General features: G+C 40.2%; 1 protein-coding gene, 1 long non-coding RNA gene and 1 pseudogene across 2 annotated transcripts in view; 1 reads left to right on the top strand and 2 right to left on the bottom strand.

Moving 5' to 3' along the window:
* LOC149262736 (putative methyltransferase PMT20) overlaps nucleotides 1-23,793 on the top strand; it is a 46,024-nt gene extending 22,231 nt beyond the window's left edge. Inside the window, 8 exon segments of the mRNA XM_089425127.1 lie at nucleotides 19,284-19,432; nucleotides 19,610-19,805; nucleotides 20,227-20,437; nucleotides 21,916-22,213; nucleotides 22,380-22,487; nucleotides 22,489-22,746; nucleotides 22,856-22,933; nucleotides 23,194-23,793. Coding sequence (XP_089281253.1) covers nucleotides 19,284-19,432; nucleotides 19,610-19,805; nucleotides 20,227-20,437; nucleotides 21,916-22,213; nucleotides 22,380-22,487; nucleotides 22,489-22,746; nucleotides 22,856-22,933; nucleotides 23,194-23,401 — 1,506 coding nt within the window. The 3' untranslated portion in view covers nucleotides 23,402-23,793.
* Nucleotides 7,511-9,219, bottom strand: LOC149262738 (uncharacterized). Its single transcript, XR_016249530.1, has 3 exons — nucleotides 9,015-9,219; nucleotides 7,900-7,983; nucleotides 7,511-7,752 (listed from the first exon to the last, which is right to left on the bottom strand). It is a non-coding gene; the product is annotated as an uncharacterized LOC149262738 (long non-coding RNA).
* LOC149262737 (uncharacterized) lies at nucleotides 9,334-11,067 on the bottom strand (annotated as a pseudogene).
* Nucleotides 23,794-24,425: the final 632 nt, after the last annotated feature.

Raw genomic sequence — 24,425 nt, 5'->3', positions numbered from 1 at the left:
TAATTCATTTATCTTATATTTAGACATTCTCCATGAATAGTCGATATATAGCCGATGTATATATATATATATATATATATATATATATATATACTAGTGCAATGTATATGATGCATGCATATGTAGCTATCATATGTATGCCTCACATGCATGCTAATATTGCTATGTTGTTCGTGATTTGAGATGGGTTGTTACATACACCCCTCCTTCAAAAGAACTTCGTCCCGAAGTTAAGGGTTTATAAAGTATATTGATAATTCCTTTAGGGTATGTAAGGATTGTATTATGTGATTGAATTTTCATTTATGATCGTGAGGACACTTTAAAATTTGTGATTTTGAACGCTGATAGATTTCTAATTTTAATGGTCATGCCTTGCCCAAACCAGGTTCCCAAGCTATTCTAAAATCATCCTATCCTTCCTAATCTCTTCCGCTCCCATCCTATCCGTCCTCTACTGGAGTATGCCATGGCGTCAGCTATACTGACCTAACCATGCATAAACTCTAAGGATGGCAGCGTCGACTATGTCGACCTGATTTCCCAGTAGGCATCCGGCAATCATCATCACACGTCTAGGGGAGCGTGACTCGCACAATCCTCCCATGACCCCAGGTTTTAGAGGATAAACGGTGGGCAACACCTCCACCCCTCCCAGTAGAATCAGGGTTAATACCCTATCATGGAATCTCTTTGAGCCTTAATTGTTCTGAAGTTTCTGTCATTACGTGGTCATTTTGGTAACGGATTTTATCTGCAATCATAAACACTTGTCCATGCATTTATAACATGTGCATTAATATTTTCAAAAACGCATAGCTTATGTATATTTCATACATGTCGTCTAAAGTACAACATACCTTGCCATAATCTATTCATGTCATTAGCTTTCATATTTACAATATAATCATTCTTTCGTGTATTGTTCGTGCAGAAAACTCGTGACTTTAAATTGCTAACTGACACTTGATATTTGATCTTACAAGCACATATCGTTATGTTCCAAACTTTCATTGATCTGTATGTGTTTGCTCCAGTAACAACCATAGTTTTACGAAACGGCCGAACCGAAACGGAAACGGCCGTTTCGTTCCGTTTCAATAGCCCCCAGCTTGACCCGGCCCATGACCCGGCTCGGTTGACCGGGTCAGCTATGACTCGGCCGAGTCAGCCAATGACTCGGCCGAGTCAGCCAATGACTCGGCCGAGTCATAGCTGACCCGGTCAACCCGGCCGGGTCCCGTCATGACTCGGCCGTTTCACTCAAGTCCGGCTGGGGCAGCGTTTTTACCAAAAAAAAATCATTTTTTTGCAGATTTTTTATAAAGTTAGTTAGGGTTTGTGGAGCTGAAAGGGTTATTGTGATTTGTTTAATGCTTTTGGGGTCCATTTCCCCCTCCCAAACTCTATTTAAGACAGCCAAATGCTCTCATTTCACTCACAGCAGTCTTATGCATTTGAGTGAGAGTCTTCTTTGAGAGTTAGTGAGCAGTTCTTGAGCTTGTTTTGGAGCAGCAGTGAGGAGTCTTGGAGGAGCATTGTAGCTGGAGTGAGGAGCTTCTTGGGCAGCCATTTGGAGCAGCATTGAGGAGCTGATTTTTGGAGCAAGCTTGAGGAGGCAGTTTGTGCCTGGAGGTATTTTTTTCCACCTCTATAAATCTGTTTTTACTTAGTAAATTTTAGGTGCATATGAAGATAGCTTAGAGAGTGTTTTTAGTCAAATAAATGAACATTGAATCAATTTTTTTTTTTTTTTTTTCATTTTCAGATTGTTTTCCTAGTCAAAAAATGGCACCTAGAGCAAAAGATCCTGCTTGGGCATATGTTGAAATGGTTGATGATGAGATGTGTTGCAAGTTTTGCCATAGGAAAATTAAGTCAGGTCCTGGGGGGATTAATAGGCTGAAACAACACTTGGCAGGGATTAAAGGCAATATTACTGCATGTAAATCTGAGGAAATTGGGGAGATTAGAAAGAATTTGTTGGAAAGCTTTGAAAAATTTAATGCAGAAAAGACTAGGCAAAAAGAGATACAGGCTGAAATTGGGAGGAAGAGGGAGATACAAAGAATGATGGCTGCCAACCCCCACTATGAGTTTGAGGGTTCTTCCTCTATCCCTCAAACTGATGCATCAAACCCTTTCCGTTATGTTCCTCCCTCTTTTGCTTCTGTTCAAGATAAGGGAAAGGGTAGAATGAAGGGTGATGGGACTATCAAAAGTTTTTTCACTCACTCAGGCTCCTCTCCATCAGATGCACATGGTCCTGAAGTTAGTAAAGGTCTTGCTCAGCCCACTTTAGATGACCATTGGAAGAAAGAATTGAGGGAGACTGCTTGTGACTACATAGCTAGATGGTGGTATGATGCTGATATCCCCTTTAATGCTGCTCGTTCACCATATTATGAGCCTATGTTTGAGGCCATACATGCTGCTGGAAAAGGCTTCAAAGGCCCTACTATGCAAGAGCTAAGGGGGTTTCGTTTGCAGAAAGAAATTACATCAATTAATGAGTATTTGCAAGATTTCAAGGAATCATGGGCAAGAACAGGGTGTACCATCATGTCAGATGGATGGACTGATCAAAGAAACCGTACCATCATAAACTTTCTTGTCTTCTGCCCACAGGGAACCATGTTTTTAAAATCAGTTGATGCATCTGATAAGGTAAAAGATGGCCACTTGTTGTTTCAGCTATTGGATGAGGTTATTCAGGATGTGGGGGTGGCTAATGTTGTTCAAATCATCACAGACAATGCCTCTAACTATGTTCTTGCTGGTAGACTGTTAGAGGAAAAACACAAGACCATCTTTTGGACCCCATGCGCTGCACATTGCATAGACCTCATGCTTGAGGATATTGGAAAATTAGATTGGGTCAGAAACACTGTAGATAATGCCAAAAGCATAACAAAATTTATCTACAATCATACACTGGTTTTGAGTCTCATGAGGAAACACACTGGAGGCAAGGATATTATTAGGCCTGCCATCACTAGATTTGCTACACATTTTTTGACATTGCAATCTATGCTTTCCCAACATAGAAACTTGCAAAAGATGTTTTCCAGTGATGATTGGAATCAAAGCAGTTGGTCTAACAAACCAGAAGGCAGAGAATTGAAAAGGAAAGTCCATGATGAAACTTTTTGGAGAAAGGCAGCAGAGATTGTGAAGGTTGCTGAGCCACTAGTTAAGGTGTTGCGGTTGGTGGATGGGGAAAGGTTGGCTATGGGCTTCATTTATGAGGCTATGGATCAAGCAAAGGAGCAAATAAAGACAGCATACAAGGATAGAGTGGCAAAGTATGGGCCCATTTGGGCAATCATTGATGAAAGATGGAACAATCAACTCCATCGCCCTATACATGCAGCTGGGTATTTTTTGAACCCACGGTATCATTATAAAGCTAAGGAGTCAGGAGCTTTGAGGGGGGAGGTCAGAGATGGACTGGTTGATTGCATTGAGCGCATGGTCCCATCGGAGTCTGATCAGCTGCTGATACATCAGCAGGTCACATCCTTCAGCAATGCAACAGGTACCTTTGGGAAGAACCTAGCAAAGATTGCAAGAGAAGCAGATGAGCGAGGTAAACAAAAATTTCAATTTTCAATTTCTTAATGGTTTTACTTTTTTTATTAAAGTTTGTTAAATCATTTATAATTTGAAAGTTAGATATAATTTGTAATTTTGTTGAGCTTCAGCCTTCATCTAACTCATAATTCATTACACTCCTATGTTTTTTGCAGCACAATGGTGGGAGGCCTTTGGTGGCCAGTGCCCTGAATTGCAAAGGTTTGCAATTCGTATTTTGAGTCAAACTTGCAGTGCATCTGGGTGTGAGCGCAATTGGTCTGTCTTTGAGAGGATTCACACAAAGAAGAGAAACCGTTTGGAGCAAAAACGGTTGAATGATCTAGTTTTTGTCCAATACAACCTTCGGCTCAGACGGAACCAATTGCTGAACAAAAGACCTGATTCAGATCCCATTGTGTTGGAAGACATTGATCCAACATCAGATTGGGTAGTGGAGAGTCGTCTACCAGAGTTTGATCCTGATGAGGATCTTGATGAAATTGATGTTGGAGATCCACTGCAGCGTGTTCAGTTGAATGCAGATCCCAATCCACCAGCCTCAGTCTCACAGCCAGCTAGTAGGACTCCAGTTGTAGGTGCTTCGCCTTCCTCTGCTCAGCCACGACAGAAGCGCAGCCGCATTTGTACTCTATCTCAGCTTGCATCTGCTGCACAGCCTAGTGGTACTGGCACCACTTCTACAGTTGCAGTTGGAGACGATGATGATGAGGAGGAGCCATGGGGCCCCTTGTCTGACTCTGATGATGATGATCCAGAGATTGGTCGAGATGATCTTGGCTCCTCTGGCAGTAGCTACTAGCCTCCTTGGTTATTTGTATTTTGTTTTGACTCTTGAGTCTTTGATCATGTATGACAGACTACAGTTGACTATGTATTTACTATTGCCATTGGGTACACCGTACCATTTTGATATAATGGATTGGTTCATGAGCCTACTTTGATCATATGTTGTCTTCCATGTATATTATAATGTTGTGTGTTTGGAAACTTGAATGAAAATCTTTAAAATTATGTTTAAAATATTTAAAATTATGTTTTTTTATAAAAAAAATAAATATTTAATGTATTTTTTACAACGACCGAGTCATTGAAATCGAGCCGGCCGAGTCATTACCGAGTCCGAGTCAGAGTCCGAGTCGATCCTCGGCCGAGTCCGAATCCGAGTCCGAGTTGTAAAACATTGGTAACAACTAACTGGGTTATTGTCTTACTTGGTAACAAAATGCATCATATGGACAGTCATTAGCAAAGACAAATCTCAATTCCTTCTTTTTAACAATACTGTTATTTGTTGTGTTCTTTTATATATAAATTGATTGAAATACCTAGCTCAAAGTATGGTATGCAACACATTTGGGGAACATATTTTGAACTCAACATTTCCTTTAACAATAATACACCGAACATTGCTCTATGTTTAAATGGTAGTACTCTTTCAATACCTTGGCCCTATGGGTTGAATTTATGCTCATGGAACCTTTGCTCAGGTTGTATTCATCACTTATCTTATTGCTAAATTAGGTCTGAATGTTGCGTAGTATCCGATCCTATTGACTGTTTCACTACCAAGGAGTTGATATTCATGCCAAGTGAACTACTGTTTCCAGATCTTTTGCCAGCGCACATTGCCAGCGCAAGTTCTATGCATTATACCAGTTATTTTTATGCCTCTATATGAATGAGTTAATGGCTGTTTGCAATTCTGAGTTAGTTCCTCATCACATGGTGTTTAATAGCAGTGTATTCCTTGTTGAATAATTGTGAATGGTATATATAACCGCTTGAGCTCAATTGGCTGGTTCTGTTATCATTTAACTGGAAGTATAGTGGAAAACTGTTTACCTACAGCTAACAGATAACAACTGATGTGCAAAAAGGGATCACTGTAACCTTCACACAAAACTCAGAAATTTATTAGAAACTAAGAGAATATACAGGAGGGAATCCTACATCTTTTACTGTGGTATTGTGATAATAATATGGCTAAATTATGTATAACAGCTGGGGTAATTTTGAGTAAGGAAGATATTATATGTGACTCTTTAGAGGCCTCATTGAATGTTATTTGTCCACAGTATATATATATTTTCTGAAGTAAAAACTATTAAGAAAACACCTACAGAAGTTTTCATACGAACTTGAAGAAAGGTCTCATAGAGGAACTTTATACAAACTCAATTATCAAGGAGGAATATCTACGTGGTTGTAGTAGAGTAGAATTATCATCACATCTCAGCAAAATATCTTAGAGATTGAAATGTCCCGAACATTAACTACAGGAGCCAATAAAAAAAGACTGTATTAACTGTAATCAAATGCACCAGCAGTAGAATGTGTGAGGTTTAAGGTTTATGTGATGGTTCTGTTCATGTATGAGGTAGGCATGTAACAACAGAACTAGCCTTCAAACAATTGTTAAAGATGTTCCTAAATTGCATCAATCCAACAGTGAAGAATATATCATTACAGAGCACCATTGATTATAAAAGGCAAGAGCAGATTCTAACCATTCAACAACTTGTGGTTTCTATGCAAGATAGAAGAAGACAGGTTGAGGAGTGAGTCCCCTAGTAATTATAAAGGAGGATGACTAAACAAAATGAATATCTAGAAGTTTGTAAGAATATAAACATCATTACCACTTGTTTGTTACTGGAGCATAAATAATAGTAAAAACGAATCCATCCAAGCAAAATTTACAATTACAAGAGACTAATAATAATTAAAAGCATAATATCAAAATATTCAAGAAAGTACTTATCTCTAGAGAATAAGTCAACTCCTTTTCGTTCAACTCTTCAAGGAGTTAATCTCGTCCATATTATCATCATCAGGAAGTCCATATCATCAAGGAATTCACAGCATCAAGGAGTCCATATCATCATCGGCAGGAAAGGCCAGTTTGCATCATCAGGTGGAATATCCTTCAACCACTCTAGGTCAATGCTGCCAATGTCTGTGTGAAGCATCTCAAGAAACCGTTTTATTCTCCCTGCAAGAACATTGTTCATCCCTCGGTCCTTGATGGCATCTGCAGTATCTTCAAGATCAGCATATCTGACTGCATCCCAATTCACAGCATCCTTGGTATTTGAGTCCCTTTCTCTTTTTAATCTACAATCTTCTACATTTGTATTCTTCGATATAGTTTCCCAATCAAATTTGTTCTTGCTTTCTGATATATCAGATAGCCGATATATTCAGGTGAATATTGAAGGAATCTGTTATATTTCTTCATTCTCCTTCCATTATTCTCAGTTTTCAGATATGAAACATATAGATATGGCCCATACTACATCTTAAATCCCTAGGGAGGCAGTCAAGACCTTTCGCATGGAACTGTAGACTCTCTCTCTCTCTCTCTATATATATATATATATATACTGATTTCTTCATGCCACCTCAAGATAGTCAAAATTTGCTCAATGGACCATTCAGTTTCACCTTAGGTATACTTGGGATTAGTTTATTTAAAAACAGGGATTTCGAATTGAAGTACAGAAGCACAAAACTGCATGTATGACCTTATACAGTGCATAATTTAGGAAATATTGTGTATACTTTTCAGCACATGACACTAAGATTAAGGAATAGAAGTCATTTCCAAATACATCTAATCAGTAGATCGTAAAACTCCAATTTGGTCTAGTACACACTTCTATGCCCTTTATATATGCAACATATATTCTTTTAAATTGCAAGAGCTGGGTTTCCAATTAATGGTAAGCTCACACTAAGAAATAATCCTGTCTAAAAATAGAAGTAAATATCGAAGCCATCACAGTGATTCTTACAATTCAAAACTGAGTCTTATTTTAAGAGAGTCTGGTACAAAGAATGAGGAGTAGGTACTTATCAGTTTTAGCAAAAGCAATTCACCTCAAGCAAAATAAGGATAATAAATGATGTCCCCATAAGAATTTCCACAATAGTTTTAAAGTTCAGCTCGCTGACAGCTGCATTTAGCGCATTTATCAAAGAAGCCCTTTAGTGCTGGAACAATAGGTGATACATCTATATCAGGTGATAGACAATCTAAGGCATAGTAATAGGCATCATAGCCACTCTTTCATTTTGTCTGAAAAACTCATCAGAAAGAACACTTGTAATCTGAAGAAACTCAATCTGTGGTATTGGGTCAGTTTCCCTTCAGGGCTGCCAATAACACAGAGTCATATTTAATGTAATTTTCCCAAGCAATAATACAAAGTCGAGCTTTAAACACAAAAAAAGGATGAACCCTCAATCAGAGAGTAAGGAAAGCACCTATAAATAAAGCCTCTTCATTACACTCATACCTACCTTCAATATGTCAACACCCTTCGTCCTTTGATTCAAACTACAAAAGCTCCTTAAAATCAATTCCAATTTCCCAGTATTGAATACCTGCATAGTAGCATACACTTTTGTTGACTAACTACGAGCTCTCTATTTGGCATCATAGTGGTTATAGTTTCAAAAAGGATCTCTCAAGTTCAACCCATGCAAGCAAGTAAAAGCTATGATTCCACGAAGGACAGGGAGTGGCTGCTTGATGTTTGTAAAAAAAATTCAACAAATCTGATGTCATTTATTATTTTCCATGTGCATTCATCCAAGTAATTGCGTTTAGTTAAGACTTACATAAATAAGCATATTTTAGTTAGCTAGGCATATCTACAAGACGAGAATGGGAAAGATAGAAAGAAATTATATTCATGCCCACAGGTGACTAAAGTTCTGTCAATGGGACTAAGTGTTTAGTTATGATAAATCCTCTCTGGGGAATGACCAAACAATGCAGGATTGTATTTAAACAGTAAAAGTATGTAAAAAGAAGGATGAACCCTTAATCACACAGTAAAGAACGCCCATATAAATCAGGAAAGAGAGACATAGGCAGTTGGGCGCTCTGCAGACAAGCTTTCCAAGGTCGCCAAGCATCCAGCTGGGGAGGTGGAATCAGGCAATAAGATCCCGAGAGATTGTTTCCATAAGAAACCTTTCCAGCTCGAGAATAAACCATTGTAGCTTAGTAATCGATTTATTTCAATAATGAAAGAATGTCGGTCATAGAAGTAACACAAAACCATGGCATATACAAATATCAAGTATCAATAAAATGCATGTCTAGATAACTAAAACCACAAGGTTGATCATGCAAGAAATGAGACCTTTTAGAATGACAAGTACAGAACTAATTTACAACTCAACCTTGGCAACTAACAAACTAACTATGACTTATCGCAGTAGTTAACCAGCTTGTTATATTTCCATTACAATTTAGGTGACAAATTACTATATAATCCAGGAGGGAAATAGCTCATGTTACTTAAGTATTAGAGACGAATAATTTCTTATATAAATAGAGTTTCAAGGACTACTTCAAAATGTCACCATCAAAATATTAATAAGACTTAAAAAAAAACCTTTCATACCTCATCCTTCATCATTGTTGAATCTTTTGCAGATGCCCATGCTTTAGTGATATACAACATTAATGTCGAATCAAGTTGATTTGCCTTTGCCAGGTTATCTATCTTTTTGCATGCGGCATCTAATGATGGTGAACTGAGTATATCATCAAACTTGAGCTGTGCCAAGCTCAATGCCTCACTATCTGCAGCTGCATTATCATATGCTTGCACTGTTGCCAAGCATTTAGCTGCTAACCTAGCTAGTTCTATGCAAACCAAAAAACAACCAATGCTATTTAGAAATTGCCAGTAGAACTACAATATTAAATACTTCATAATTTCAATTTCTCATCACAATCCTCCTCAAGCTGCCATAGTTGCCTCCTGTCTCGGCCTCCGGCGCTGCAAAATGATTACTGCCCATGCCATGATATAACACGGCAAGAGAAATCCAGCAACTCTCAGAAAAAAAGAGAGATAAATATGCTGAAGAATCATCGTCTCCATCAGGATTATTTATAACAAGAGCATGTCGTAGAAGTAGAAGTGCCATGAGAATCAATGCGGTTGAACGGCAGAATGCAGCACCACTTGCATTAGCTGCCGCATATTCATCATATTCGCTTCCAAAAAAAAAAATGTCGCTCTGTAGCAGGCATTGCTAACAAGCGAGGATCATGAAGGTCTAACCGTGCTCCAGGAACACCCCAACTGTTACTCAAATCAATGGGAGTGTCATCGGAATGTGCTGGCTGAGGAGGGGCCGTGTAACCAGGACTATATGGCTGATGGCATATCTCACATATAATACTTCCCTTCTCATTGCACCATCGTTGTACGCATTTTCGATGTGCAAACTTTAGACTGCCGCTGCAGGCACAGGGGCCCTCCATGTTCTTCTCCTCGTCTTCCTCTTGGCAGATGCGGCATTCACCCAATTTAAACGCGTCAACAACATCGTCACATCCAGATTGATCAAATGTAGATTGAGAAGGAGACCCATCTGAAATCAGGGCAATTCTTCCTCTTTTTCAAGTTCGGAGCCTCGCTTTTCTCAGACACAAAATAAAACAACATAATGGGGTACAAGAATTTGCCGTAATATTTTAAATTTACAAGATCTTTAAGCATATATAATTGACTTAGAGGAGATTATTGATTTATAAATTTACTGAAAAGAAATCCAAGCTAAATCTCCGCACTAATTTGACGTAAATATTTCCAAAAAAAATTTAACCAAGAATAAACAATAAAATGAATTCCAAGCTAGAGCTCCCTCTCAATTTGCCGTATTTTTCTCAAAATTCAGGCTCAGATAGATAATTTAATTAATTAAAAAAAAACAAAGAAATAAATTCTAAACTAAATCTCTGCGCGAATTCGCCGCAATAATACTAAGCTTAAAATCGTCCACCATAAAAAAACGGGAAAAATCATCCAAATCAGTCTTAATCCAAGAACAGGCAATCGAATACACACCGGCGTGCTTGCGATCCTCCGGTGTTCCAGATTTGGATAGAACCTCCAAATCCATCAAGCTGAGCGACATGAGACCGAGAGTCAAGCCGGACATCATACCCGCGAAAAGAACCAGCAGCAGAATTATGAGAATATAAATCCAGAACTTTGCGTTGCAGCAAACTTCCTCTGCGGCCATTTTCCGGACCCTAGGTTTATAAAACTTCAAAAATAATACTAATTTTCTTCAAATAAAGCACAGTAACTGTCAAAGAACCACACTACGCTGCAATTCCTTCTGCCTGCGTTTCATAAATTCCTCAAAGCTCTGCATTTTACAGCATGTTTAGCCTTCGAGAGGCTTCGATTACTAAACCTTTATGCTTATTTAATAAAATTTCCCTGGTCACAAGGGCAGGGGTTTGAAATTGCATCACGGGAGCAATACCAGTACCAAATAGGTTAGAAATTTCACAAAATCAAGCTTCACAATGGCCAATTTTACCCAGCAGATTTTAACCACAAAATCTACACGACCGTAGGGCCTGTGAGGTCGCAGGGTTTGAACGACGGGCTCTGATACCATATGTAGTGGCCGTACTAAATTAAGAGTCATTACTGAACTGTGAAACTGTAAAGATTGCTGAAACTGTCTGAAATGGTATTAATAGATTTGACGAAGTACTTACCTGATCTGCTACGGCTGTTGCGATGAGGATGCTGCAGAACTTCTCCAGCGCTCTCGTTACCGAATGACCAAAACCACCCAGCCAAACCGAGTATACCTAGATACTCAATCCAGTATGCTTCTCAACCGATGCATACCGTTCCCCCGTGCCCAGAGACTTCAAAACAAGTAAGGCTCAATAGTTCCGAATTATAAGCGGTATGGATAAATTTCCTCTCCTTCTTCCTTCAACAGCACCCGGTTCAGTTTTTTTTTCCACTCACAGAAAATACAACCTTCCCCATCCACAGGCAAAGAACACCCCCCCTTTGAAATCCTCCTTCCTCCCTTTAAATAGCAGAGGTTCCTCCCTCTCTACGCATCTGTTCACCGCCTTTATGAAAGGATAAGATTTTGTTAGGCGGTGACTGCTTTGTCATGATATTTGCCTTTAATTGAATCAGATCCTCACAACATCGAATGGTGTCACTTTAATTATGACAGTTGGTACTTTAATTTAAATAGTATAAGACCATGATGATTTTAAATATTACATATTATTTTATGTTTTATAAAATATCAAGTTTAATCATAAGGTTTATGGGTTTAGTTTTATTAGTACACATTTTGGGTTATATATGTAAACATATGAATAAACTCAACTATATTTCTTACTGAGTGTATATTTCTTCTATTTACGAGAATTAGGTATTTAATTTACACCTTTGATAATTAATTCATTTTTTTTATATTTAGACATTCTCCATGAATAGTCGATATATAGCCGATGTATATATATATACTAGTGCAATGTATATGATGCATGCATATGTAGCTATCATATGTATGCCTCACATGCATGCTAATATTGCTATGTTGTTCGTGATTTGAGATGGGTTGTTACAAATATTCAGCAAGAATGCTGGTCTATTGCTGCTATCTCAACTCTCTAACTCTCCGGTAAACAATCCTCTCGGAAATGTCTCCAAAGTGTTGGGTTGACCCTGTCTATCCAATCCTTGACTTCCTGGGTGAGCTCTTGGCCTAAGAAACCTGCCCCTAAGCTCCATGAAAAATTGTTGAGTGGCCTCTACGATGTCCCCTAGCCCAGCGATTCGAATTGCTGGAATGCTGGCTGTGAAACTCAGGAAGAACGCTAGTCTATTGCTGCTATCTCAACTCTTTAACTCTCCAGTAAACAATCTGATCTCTGTTGGCCTCTATCTCCCTCTGCGTATTCTTTGGCTACCCAGAAATACACACTCCTTTCTCTGCGCTAGTTGGTGGTGCTATGTCACTTGCCCCATAACTCTTGAAATCCTTGTAGAATTGCCTCTCTAGGGCGGGCACAGAGGATCCCTCGAAGTAGAGGTTGAATCTCCTGCTTGAGAGATTCGTGGCTAAACAACCGGTTGACTCAGCTAATTAGCAGAGTGAACAATAAAGTGATTTTGTTTGCAAGGTGTATGAAAAAAATCCAAAAATGAGAGCTGCTCCCTCCTTATAACTCCTTGGGCCTCCCTTGCCTCATGTGGGCCCCTTCATCCACCTATTCGACTTTCCCTCCAAGCTCTTCGAATGGGCCAATTCGAATTCCCATGTGGGTGGCCCCCACATTCCATTAACAACCAAATTAAGTCGAATTGCCTCCTATGTCCCTAAGTCGAAAATGATGGGTTCTCTTCCCTAGCCAAAATTGTGCAAAATTGTGTAGCAATGCCTTGTTACAAATTTGTTTGAGAAGGGACATGACAGTCCTCCCCTCTCAAATGTTGCTTTCCCTCAAGCAACTTCAAAGATGGGTGCTCCAATATGTGCTCACGCTCCCAGGTGGCATCTTCATCCAACAAGCTCTTCCAACGCTCCAAAAGTTGCTTGTCCTCGAGCAATGCCTGAACGAGCATCCTCTCTAACTGTTGCTCCCCACTGTCACTGCAACATGTGCTAGGGTCCCAGATGTGCCATTGAATCGTCCCTGACCTCAACATTGCCTTGATATGAAAGAATCCTTCAATACCAAGATCCCAAGCCATCTTGTCCAACTTGAAGCTCCCCTTGTTCCACTCACTATCCTGCCCGGTGCAAGTACCAGAAGTCCCTTGCTCCATCAGTGACTCGCTAAAGCCCAATGGAAGATCTATATGATCTCCCCCTGCAGTAGCCGATGCATCCCTAAAGGTTATTGAGTTGTGACGAGCTATGATGCCCCAGTTTCTTGCTAGTCCTAGAGTGGTGCCACCATGATGACGTTGTGCTACCTTGACTATGTCATACTCCCCATCATGCGCAGACAGTATCCTGCTCTCTTGGAACTTGATGGTGGAATACTGAAAGAGGAGAGACATATCCTGCATGGGCATCTCCCTGGCACCAAGGCCTACCCATCCAAATCTAACTCCGAACCTGTGTAGCAATAGAAAATGTCTGCCTCCCCATATGATGAAACTCTCTGTGAACCCCCATGTGTCATCCCAAGAGTGAACTATATCACTCTCTGCCATGACTCACTCATCACGAGTGATCTATTGATCAACTGAATCCCTGCATCCCATAGGCAGACCTGCTGTGGCATAGCCTTGGACACTGATGGAATCCCTTTGGCCCTCGTCTCTAGTCCCTGCATGCCATCCATATATACGCTCCATATATCATGAACTAATTTGAGGCATGCTAAACTCTCAGGTGCTTGCCACTGTGTAGTACTGATGACCACTGGAAACCACACTACCCCCTGAATGCAACCAATAGATGGGTATTTGATATGCGCAATCCACTAAGTGTATCCATCCTGCTCCTACCAACCATCGCCACTGGTTCGGCTACCTGCCCCCTGGGGAATGTGTCGATACAATGTCGAGAACCCGGATACATAGTAGACAACTATCTCAGCTGCACGGTATCCTTTGCTCATGCATGGTGTAGACATGCCCTGTGGAAAGAGTGAAACATGTCTCCCATGTGAGCAGCTCCCCAGGGATAGGATCAGTGATGAATGATATGCCATCCCTGTCGGTGATCACCTCATCCCTCGACCTATGCCTGTCAACTCGCGCACCAACTTGATGCCCCCACTGAGAAGTCTCCCCTCTATCGCACCAAGTGTCATCCAAATATCTTGGGTGAGCTCCCCGTTCCCTACTGCTTCTACCTAGTGTCAAAGGACAACAACCAGATCACCTGTTCCTGTAAGTGACGTAGAAGAGGGTCAGGAGTGTGATTCCCCGCAAATACCATCAAGTATAGCTCATCTGTGTCCCCATCGATCAGAGTGAACTACACCCAAAGGTATGCTCGATATCTTCGTCCATGGATGTCCTTGGAGGCAACACTCTAGGACCTCGTTGTGCAACATCATACGCCTCTGCATACCGCTGATCAGCCCAGTGTTCCTGCACATGCCACTGTACATCGCGACCTACCCCTGTACATTGCTGGATACCCTCGGCTGCAGCTATGCCATCCTGTACCGTCCTACTTCCTACCTGTGTCACTGCACCTGTCACTCCCTGCATGTACTCACTGCGATGTGAGGCACTCCCACTCCGCAATGCAGTCCAACACACTACAACACACCACTATGCATCTCCATGCCCACCTGTAGACCACTGCTTAATGCTAGATGCTCCCACACATCCCTGGATATGATGGTATAGAGCCATGTCTCTACGTGTCAGGCCACACCCGATCAGTATCATCACCTCCACCATTGCATCAGTATCCCCGTCGATGAATGGATCTTCCCTCCAAATTCCCCCTGAGGGATTCGAGAAATGACTCTCCCTATGTGTCAACAGTGATGCCACCACTGCGTCGCTCCTCTGCGTCCTCTGTGCCCCGCACAAAAGTGAAGAGCCCCCAACTCCATGCAAGGCACCGTTTGGTGGCCTACCAATGTGACCTCCTCCGACAAACTCCTGCCAGAGTATGGTGATCAGATCCCGTGTACAAATGCCATACCAAGAAAACCAAAAGGGTTTGTCCATAAACTTGTCGGCCACTTGTGCTGACCGAGACTTCCCTAACAAATGTGCATGCTCAACTGCTACGTCCACTACACTATCCCGGTTGTAGTCAACCAGCATACATGGGAAATGATAGGTAATCCCTCCCAGATCCCAATGCCAGTCGGGGCTTCCAGCATCCCTAGTGCCTAGAAACTCCTGTTGAGCTCCACCTGGGTCCACTACCATCTCCATAGTCCACTCCACCAAGTACCAACTCAGAATCTCTCGCCACCCAACCCCAAGAGAGGGATCGAATGCACGAACTCCTGCACATATAACAACCCCAACATGCGGGTGTTGCACCCTGTGCAACTTAGGTCGTCTCATCTCGCTATCCTGGTCAATACATACAATCTGACTAGGTAGCTCTGTCTCCCTTTGTCCAATGGGCCAAGGTAACCTAACAGTGCTGCCAACCCTGTCTATGTATGCCCGAAGAGGGCTCTTCTCACGCTCCAAAGTGCACTCTAGTTGCACCAGTAGGGAATCCGACTGCTCCTCAACGTGAGTCAATTTGGTCGTGGACTCAGCACAAACTGCTCTCATGCCCTCCAGCTCCTCATTCTGCTGCAGAATTGCTTCTCGCACTAACGCGACCTTTCTTTTTAATGCTAGAAGGTCGGCTTGAAACTGATGGAACCTTCGTGGGAATCTATCACCTGTAAACTCGGTCACGGCTCTAGATACCTTAGCAACTGTTGGCATCTCGTCCAAGGATGTCACCCCCTCAACAAATGGCTCTATGCGAGTAGGCTCTATCGTCTCCACCAGGGTCTTTAATAAAGGTGACTCCTGCGCCACACTGGGTATATCGATGTGCTCCTCACCATCCTGTGGTCTCTCAACATCATGCTCAACCTCCTCCTTAGGCTCTTGATATCTAAAGCTAGGTCTCCACTAGCAAAGGCGCCCCTTGGTCTCACCCTCTAACCGTCTTTGTCCTGTCTGCTCCTTTTCAGGAGATCTAGTGCCCCGATCTGGTCGAATTTCCCCACACGATGTAGATGGCTGCGCCCCCACGACCTGCTCACCTCTAGCGTCTTTGTTGTAAGGGTGAGGATGGGTTTGGTCTATCACCCTCTTCAACTGGGCCAACCTCTCATTGTCCCAATGAATTCTACCCCAAAATTTCTGCATACTGGATTTCCCTTGAGCCATGGGTTTGTCTCCGGTTTCACCCGTTACTATGCACTCATACCCAAAGCTTCCATGATATTTTGGCTAATTTCCCACAATTGGGCCAAGATCATGCTTTGATACCACTGTAATGTTCCAAACTTAAATAAATAGTGATATGCAAAGCAAAACCAATTTACAACACAAAATTTTTAAACAATCAGCAAATGCTCATAAAAACTCTGGAATTAAGAACCATCCATTTTATTAATCAATGGAGCAAGTACAATAGTATGGAGGAATGCACTTGGGCTTGCCTCAATGACAGAACCCAGGTGATAATACAATGATCTCAAATGCTGGAAATGACTACTCCTCTAATGCTCTGCGTTGCCAAGAAAACTTCACTGCTGCCTGGAAAGGGACTGCAAGAAACTCCTCCCTCAATGCTCAGAAAATGATGAAACTTCAGCCACAAACTCCTTGGCCAAAACTCACAAAAACCCAGAAATGGTTTAGACCGATTTTGACTTCCCAAAATCGACTCCCAAAGGCACTATTCAATCCCCAACAATTCTACATTGTCTGTTGCAAGGATATGGCTTAAAACCCCACCCCCAAAACTCAGAAAATTATGAAACTTTATATTTGGGATCCTTGTCAAAAACCCAGAAAGGATTTTGGCTGGTTTAGACTTCTGAAATTCGACCCCCTTGGAGCTCAGCCTCAGCTGCAACTGCAAAACTTGGCCTGCTGCAAACTGCCTGTAAATCCTCCCAGAAATGCCCCCAAAGTGCTGGACTGACCCTTTCTATCCAATCCCCGACTCCCTGGGTGAGCTCTTGGCCTAAGACACCTGCCCCTAAGCTCCACTAATAACTGTTGAGTGGCCTCTGCGCTGTCCCCTAGCCCAGCAATTCGAACTGCTGGAATGCTGGCTGTAAACTCAGCAAGAATGCTGGTCTATTGCTACTATCTCAACTCTCTAACTCTTCGGTAAACAATCTGATCCCTGCTGGCCTCTATCTCCCTCTGCGTATTCTCTCGCTGCCCATAAATACGCTCCCTGCTCTGCGCTAGTTGGTGGTACTATGTCACTTGCTGCAGAACTCCTGAAATCTTTGTAGAACTGTCTCTCTAGGGCGGGCACGGATGGTCCCCCGAAGTAGAGGTTGAATCTCCTGCTTGAGAGATTCATGGCTAAACAGTTGGTTGACTCACCTAAACAACAAAGTGAACAATAAAGTGATTTTGTTTGCAAGATGTATGAAAAAAATCCAAAAATGAGCGCTGCTCCCTCCTTACTCCTTGGGCCTCCCTTGCCTCATGTGGGTCCCTCCATCCACCTATTCGACTTTCCCTCCATGCTATTCGAATGGGCCAATTGGAATTCCCATGTGGGTGGCCCCCACATTCCACTAGCAACCAAATTAAGTCGAATTGCCTCCTAAGTCCCTAAGTCAAAAATTATGGCTTCTCTTCCTTAGCTAAAATTGTGCAAAATTGTGTAGCAGCACCTTGTTACAAATGTGTGTGAGAAGGGACATGACAATTTTACAATTCACCTGCTGCTGAATAGCCAGAAGGTAACTTGGCGGTGGAACTCTCACTGATTTTATGTTCTCTTACAAAATATCTGCTACTTATCCATTCTTTGTAGTATGGATAATGGGATATAGGTTGTTGGATCTGCTAAAATCTTCTATTAGGAATTGTGTGAATTAAGATAGTAGTTTCTGAAAGGTGCACATTCCATTGAAGGGATGCCCATCCTAATGAGCAGCAGTAACCTCCAACAAACGGTATGTGTTCAACATACATATGTATTTCTGGATTATTGCTGATTTCCAGGGAGCTGAATCCAGCATTATTAGCTGTGTATCTTGGACAGTTATAATCTAAAAATACATATACACTTGTTAGCAAGCTGTGTTAAACCCTATACGGTCTGAAAAATTATGTGCATTATCTTCTAAAAATGTTTGTTTGCATTTGTATTGGTTTTAACAACTTCTGAGATGATATGTATTCATTTCAAAATGGTAGTTGGATCATCAAGGAGGTTTCTGAGTCCTACTTCGTTATTGAGCCAAAAGGCTCATTCTACAGCCCAGTATGAGAGGGATTTGTAAGTTTGTCCGTTTGTCAGTTCCCCTTTAAAATAAAAATAAAAGTTAAAATTTATGTTCTAAATAGAAAAATAATGTCAGCTATAATAAAAAGAAATGAACATGTTATAAAGTAATTAGAAGTAAAAAAAAAGGTGTGAGTAAGATGTTTAAATCTTATAATTTGGTTATTGATAAAATATTTTAATACAAATTAATATTGACATATACTTAAAAATATGTTAATAATAAAAAACCATTTTAATTTGCGTCATAAATGTCTAAATGTACATGTTATGGAGAATATTTTAATGTCAACTGTCTATACATTATATATCATTTAAATTTTTTTATGTATATATCATGAAAAAATTAAGTTTTTATGGTTAAAACGTTTATTTGGTACTATATATATTAGATACTCTATTTAGCATTCAAAAATACAATTTCAACAATGAAAAATAACACATTGTATTTTACACTCTAAAGAAGTTTACACGTGAAGAAATTTGATCCCTCTCGGCTCATGTTAAATCCATACTTAAGATGGATCTATGCTGGTTTGTATGTCAGCCCAAAAGCTCCATATCGATAAGCATTGCCATTCGGTGGGGCTGTTTAGCTCAATCTTTGATCATAACCTTGGATCTTGTCCTTTTAATGCATAATTTATACATATCATATATTGTTTAGCTCAATATTTGATTATGACCTTGGATCTTGTCCTTTTAATGCATAATTTATACATATCATATATATTGTGTAGGATGTATTTGATGTTTTGAGGTAAGCATACGTAGTCTTTTTAAATTGGGTTTGCTTGATGTATCTGTTATCGGAATGTGATATAATGCAATAGAGATTTCCATTAAGGATGCCCACTCAATATTATGTTCAGTTTCTATTTCTAATGGTATCTCATCTTGTTTATTGACAGAGATGGAAAATATATGATCGCCATCGATTTGCATTTCTAGAACGCCACTGTCCTTCACCATCCAAAAGAGTTGAATGCTTAATCCTTCCTCCAGAGGGCTATAAGATACCCATCAGATGGCCTCGCAGCAGGGATGAGTGTTGGTACAGGTATGCCATCAAACAAAATTTTTGCCAATTATTGTGTATGAAATGATGTTGAAAATATTCCCTACTTGAATGTAAGGCTGTCTCAGATTTCTTAGCTTTGTCTGAACTGAATTGTTTGTGAGATTGTTACTTTATTTTTAGTGGTACTCGCAACTGATGATCTATTTTTCGTTTCAGGAATGTCCCCTATGAATGGATTAATACTGTAAAATCAAATCAAAACTGGCTAAAGAAGAAAGGGGAAAAGTTCCTTTTTCCAGGTGGAGGGACAATGTTTCCCAGGGGTGTTAATGAATACCTTGATTTAATGGAAGAGCTTATTCCTGGAATGAAAGATGGCAGTGTTAGAACAGCGCTTGATACTGGATGTGGGGTGAGTAATTTTGTACTTTATTTTGTGTTTATCGGAATCATGAAATAATGATCCTTGTGATAGTTATTGCAGGTAGGATAAACGTTTTAAATGTTATAGTGTCCTGCTCGTTGCCTCAATGCATTTGGTAAAAATAGGTTCATTTTAAGTTCCCATTTAATCAACGTCTTTTCTTGTTTAGCTGCATTTGCTAGGGGTAAATACAAGTTGTATCCTTTGTTGAAAAGGAAGTTTGGGGAGCATGTAGGACAGTAGGAGTCGTCATGGCATTTCCCGTGCTTAGATTATAGCATCTCATTTTATGGACAATTTTATGTTATGACTCGTCAATTTCCCCTTTAAAGTAACGAAAATTTGTATCGGACAAGTATAGCTCTTGCTTTGTTCTATGCCTAAACATGCTTTGATGTTCTCCAATCAGGTTGCAAGCTGGGGTGGCTACCTACTGGATCGTGGAATCTTATCCATGTCACTGGCACCCAGAGATAACCATGAAGCTCAAGTGCAATTTGCCCTTGAACGTGGAATTCCTGCAATGTTGGGCATCATAGCTACGCAGAGGTTGCCTTACCCCTCCAGTGCATTCGACATGGCTCACTGTTCACGGTGTCTTATTCCTTGGACAGATTTTGGTATGCCAGATATTTGCTTTATAGTTATTTTTCTGTCTTTGAAGTTATTCTAAACACAAAAGAGTCTATGCTCTAGTCTATACTGTAAAATCAAAAGAGATTTGTCTCAAGGCACTTAAATACATATGACCCAAACTACAGCATTTAGAGAGGCAAATGCTTTCACTGGCTTTAGCTGTTTTGAGAAGGCAAGAAGGTTAGAAGATTGTCGAAATGAATGCTGATATTACAATTTACAAGTACCTTCTTTGAAAAACGGGAATTGTAACATCTCATGATTAGCCTACCGTAGAGATCCTGATTTATGGTCTTGTCAAGGAAATTGGTAGTGTTTATTGTATCTCTTTCTATTGATCTTTGCCTATGCCCAACACTTTTTTCAATAGATAAGATCATATCTTAACCTGATATTGTTTTGTTGAAATTTGAACTGCAGCTCTACAATGTATTACAAATATCCATATATCACAATCTGACATGGTATAACAGTATGGATTCACCTATTTGAGTTGCCCATTGTGATCCCCTGACCGTTGTGAAACATAGATTGTTGTCAAACAGATTGAATTCCTCTTCTTCAGGCTGTGGTCAACTTAGTTTTCCCATTTAATCGGTCTGCTATTGTATTTTGACTTGAACCAAATATTCTTTGTAGTTAAGACTAAAAAAAACTGAGTCATGATTCTCTGTTAGCTTAGTCAGTGTTTGGAGGATTTGGATTATGTCTCTTGTTGTATTTAGAGGATTGAGATTTTAGTATTTGTAGCATCTCAAAAAGTCTTTAGGTGCTTTAATGGTCCCTCTGCTTAAGAATTTGCAATGGCAAGTCTCAGAAGGCCTTTTGTTGCCGAATGACGATATGAAAGAACACTGTAGTGCATTTAGTCTATACTTGTTTCTATTAATAGTTAAAATTCTTTTATTACTCTTCTAGAGCAGCGAGAGATGTAGCAAATTGCAGAGGCTAGTACCCGCTCAATGCCAATGGTCATTCATTTGAAAAATTGAAGAGAAAAATTTCCACACAAGTTTTACTCAATAGTTTTCTTATCTTTCATAGAAAATGGGAGTTAGCCTCTGCTATTGAGAAAAGCATGTTTCATCTCTGGTATGTATAAGGCTGGTCCAACTGTACATGCTTTGAAGAAGTCAAGCATTAGAAAATGTCCAAATGTGCGTTCCTCAAAGAATGGAGCACTTCAAATTCTTGAATCCAAATCCAAATCAGATGTTACAACCACTGAGAAATAAAATTCTGCCGTCCAAAGAGAGCCAAACGAGCAAGGTTATGTGTCAAGGTGCACTGCGTAAGGTATCTCCAATATAAAGTCAATGCGTATGTCTAATGAGCATGGTGAGCATGTGTGTTACTTAAAACACTAATTTTAATGGGGAATAATGAGTTATAATTGGTACTAGATACAGTCTAATGTCTACCTTCAATATAAACTTTGAAATAATAGTTTGATCTTCTGCAGGTGGAGTTTACCTATTGGAAATTGATAGAGTATTGAGACCAGGAGGATTCTGGGTGTTATCTGGCCCACCAATAAATTATGAAAACCGTTGGCAAGGTTGGAACACAACCATAGAAGAGCAGAAGGCCAGTTTTGATTCCCTCCAAAATCTTCTGACCAATATGTGTTACAAGCTGTACAAGAAGAAGGATAATATTGCTGTGTGGCAGAAACCAATGGATAATATGTGCTATGATAGCCGTGGAGAGACAGCATATCCTCCCAAATGTGATGGCAGTCTAGAGCCAGATGCAGCATGGTAAAGTTTGGAGTCATCGATGACTCTTCGTTATCTCTTTAAGTGAAGTGGCATTCCTGGCAGTTCTTTTGCACACAAGGCCTTATTCTCATTTGGACTGGACTTACTTATCGGCAGTCCTTGGCTTTAACTGCAGCAATGATTTTTCCTTTACTTTTTCCTGCAGGTATGTTCCTTTGAGGCCATGTATTGTGACTCTTAATCTTTTCTTAAAGAGACTGGGTGTAGGGCAGACTCCTAAGTGGCCAGAGCGTCTAAATGTTCCCCCAGAACGAGTTCACACAGGGTAATGCACATGCATTTAAAAAGGATACAGCCAAATGGATGGATCGAGTTAAGTACTACAAGACTTTGCTCCCTGAGCTTGGAAGAGACACAATAAGGAATGTGATGGATATGAACACTCTTTATGGAGGTTTTGCTGCGGCATTAATAGATGATCCTGTCTGGGTCATGAATGTGGTCTCAACCTATAGTCCGAATTCTTTAAGCGTGATCTATGATCGAGGCTTAATTGGTACATTCAATGATTGGTAAGATTGTCTTTTTGTGCACTTGATTTTATACATTTGGTTAGATTTCTTTGTTGCACCATTTTAAGGGAGCAGTTCATATCTTAGTTCGTTTTTTTTCTTGCCCCAGGTGTCAGGCGTTTTCGACCTATCCTAGAACCTATGATTTGCTGCATCTAGACGGCCTTTTCACTGCTGAAAGTCACAGGTGGGTGATTGAGTCCCATAATTGAAATGTTTGAAGATTGAGAAAGGGTGGGTAGTGATTAGCAGGTGTACTTGCCACTTGTGGCTCTAGGACATAAGTGGAGTCATATCACTTGCACACACAAAGTAGCTCCTAAAGGTTATGTGGTTTATCTTGGGGGGGATTTAGGATACCTTGGTTCATATATGTTTTAAGAAAGTCAGCTTGCAGGGCATGTGACAAAAAACTATAATGGTGCTGTCTGTTGTCCTGCAAGACAGATGTGAGATGAAATTTGTGCTGCTGGAAATGGATAGAATGCTTCGTCCAAATGGCTATGTCATCATGCACGATTCTTCTTATTTTGTGAATAGAACATTAATTCTCGCCTCTGCCATGAGATGGGATTGCAGGACAGAGGACAGTAAAGGTCTAAAAGGAAAGCTTATGATATGTCAGAAGAAGTTTTGGCAATCCTCCAAACTGTAACAGCACAACGAAGGAGCTGTTGTCTACCCTCCTATTTGGCATGTGAGTCTCTATGCAAAATTACAAGAAAATGATCATCTACATCATCTGAAAGGGTATTCAGATTTGGTATTGTCTATTTTGTATGTTATTTCAAATGATTTTCCCACCAGGTGGTGCATCGAGGTTGAACTTCTGAAGAGATGGGCTACTCCTGTTTTTTTTGGTAATCTGTGACTTAGTACTTATTCTTTTTATTGGCTTCGTGACTATTACACAGTGCCAGTCAGTTGTATGGAGAGCCTGGAAACACCTTTCTAAGTATACGTTATCATTCGCACGAGTTGAATGCCTTAAAGGCACAATGGAGACTCACAATGAAATGAAAATGCTCATAAAAAATTTACATGTTATCATCCGGCATCTGATAAGATTGTATTTGATGGTATTTTGTATTGATTAATAGTTTGTCTATGGTGTTACCATTTGCCAATCAGGGTGTTACCATTTGTTAGGGTTGCGGGCAGGCATGATGTTGCGGAGCTGTCATGCTGCTACCTTGAATTAGAGTTTTTGAAATCACTTCAGTGGTTGGCCGTTTTTATATAATTTGTGTGCTCAGGTTTTTGTCTCGCAATTCTTGAAATAACTAGCTAATTCGCTTGAGGAGAAAAAGGAAATGACCGAACGGAATTAACTGATAAGTAGCTGTTCTTCCTAGAAATTCCAATCAAAATGAGGTAAAAAACGTCAAATTGGACCCTTCCATGATTTTTCAGATAATAATTTATATATTCCCAACTACTTAAAATTAACAGTAATCTCTTGCCATAGCGACCATGTTTGGGTCCAAGAACTCGACAGAGTCGAAATTTTTTTTCTAATACGCAACACTTGACCCGAGGATTTAATCTAAACAGCTAATGGCCACTATTAGAAGTTAGCCCAAATACAAACCTAACTGTATGAACTTATCTACATATATGCGACATCAGGTTAAATCTCCCAATCGGGGTTCTGAATAATCATTAATATATCATTTATC

Source organism: Pinus tabuliformis, chromosome 6 (genome assembly GCF_031772625.1).
Source record: "Pinus tabuliformis cultivar Carrire ecotype Pingquan chromosome 6, CPIR1, whole genome shotgun sequence".
NCBI lineage: Eukaryota > Viridiplantae > Streptophyta > Pinopsida > Pinales > Pinaceae > Pinus > Pinus tabuliformis.
This window is presented reverse-complemented; position numbering and strand designations above follow the sequence as displayed.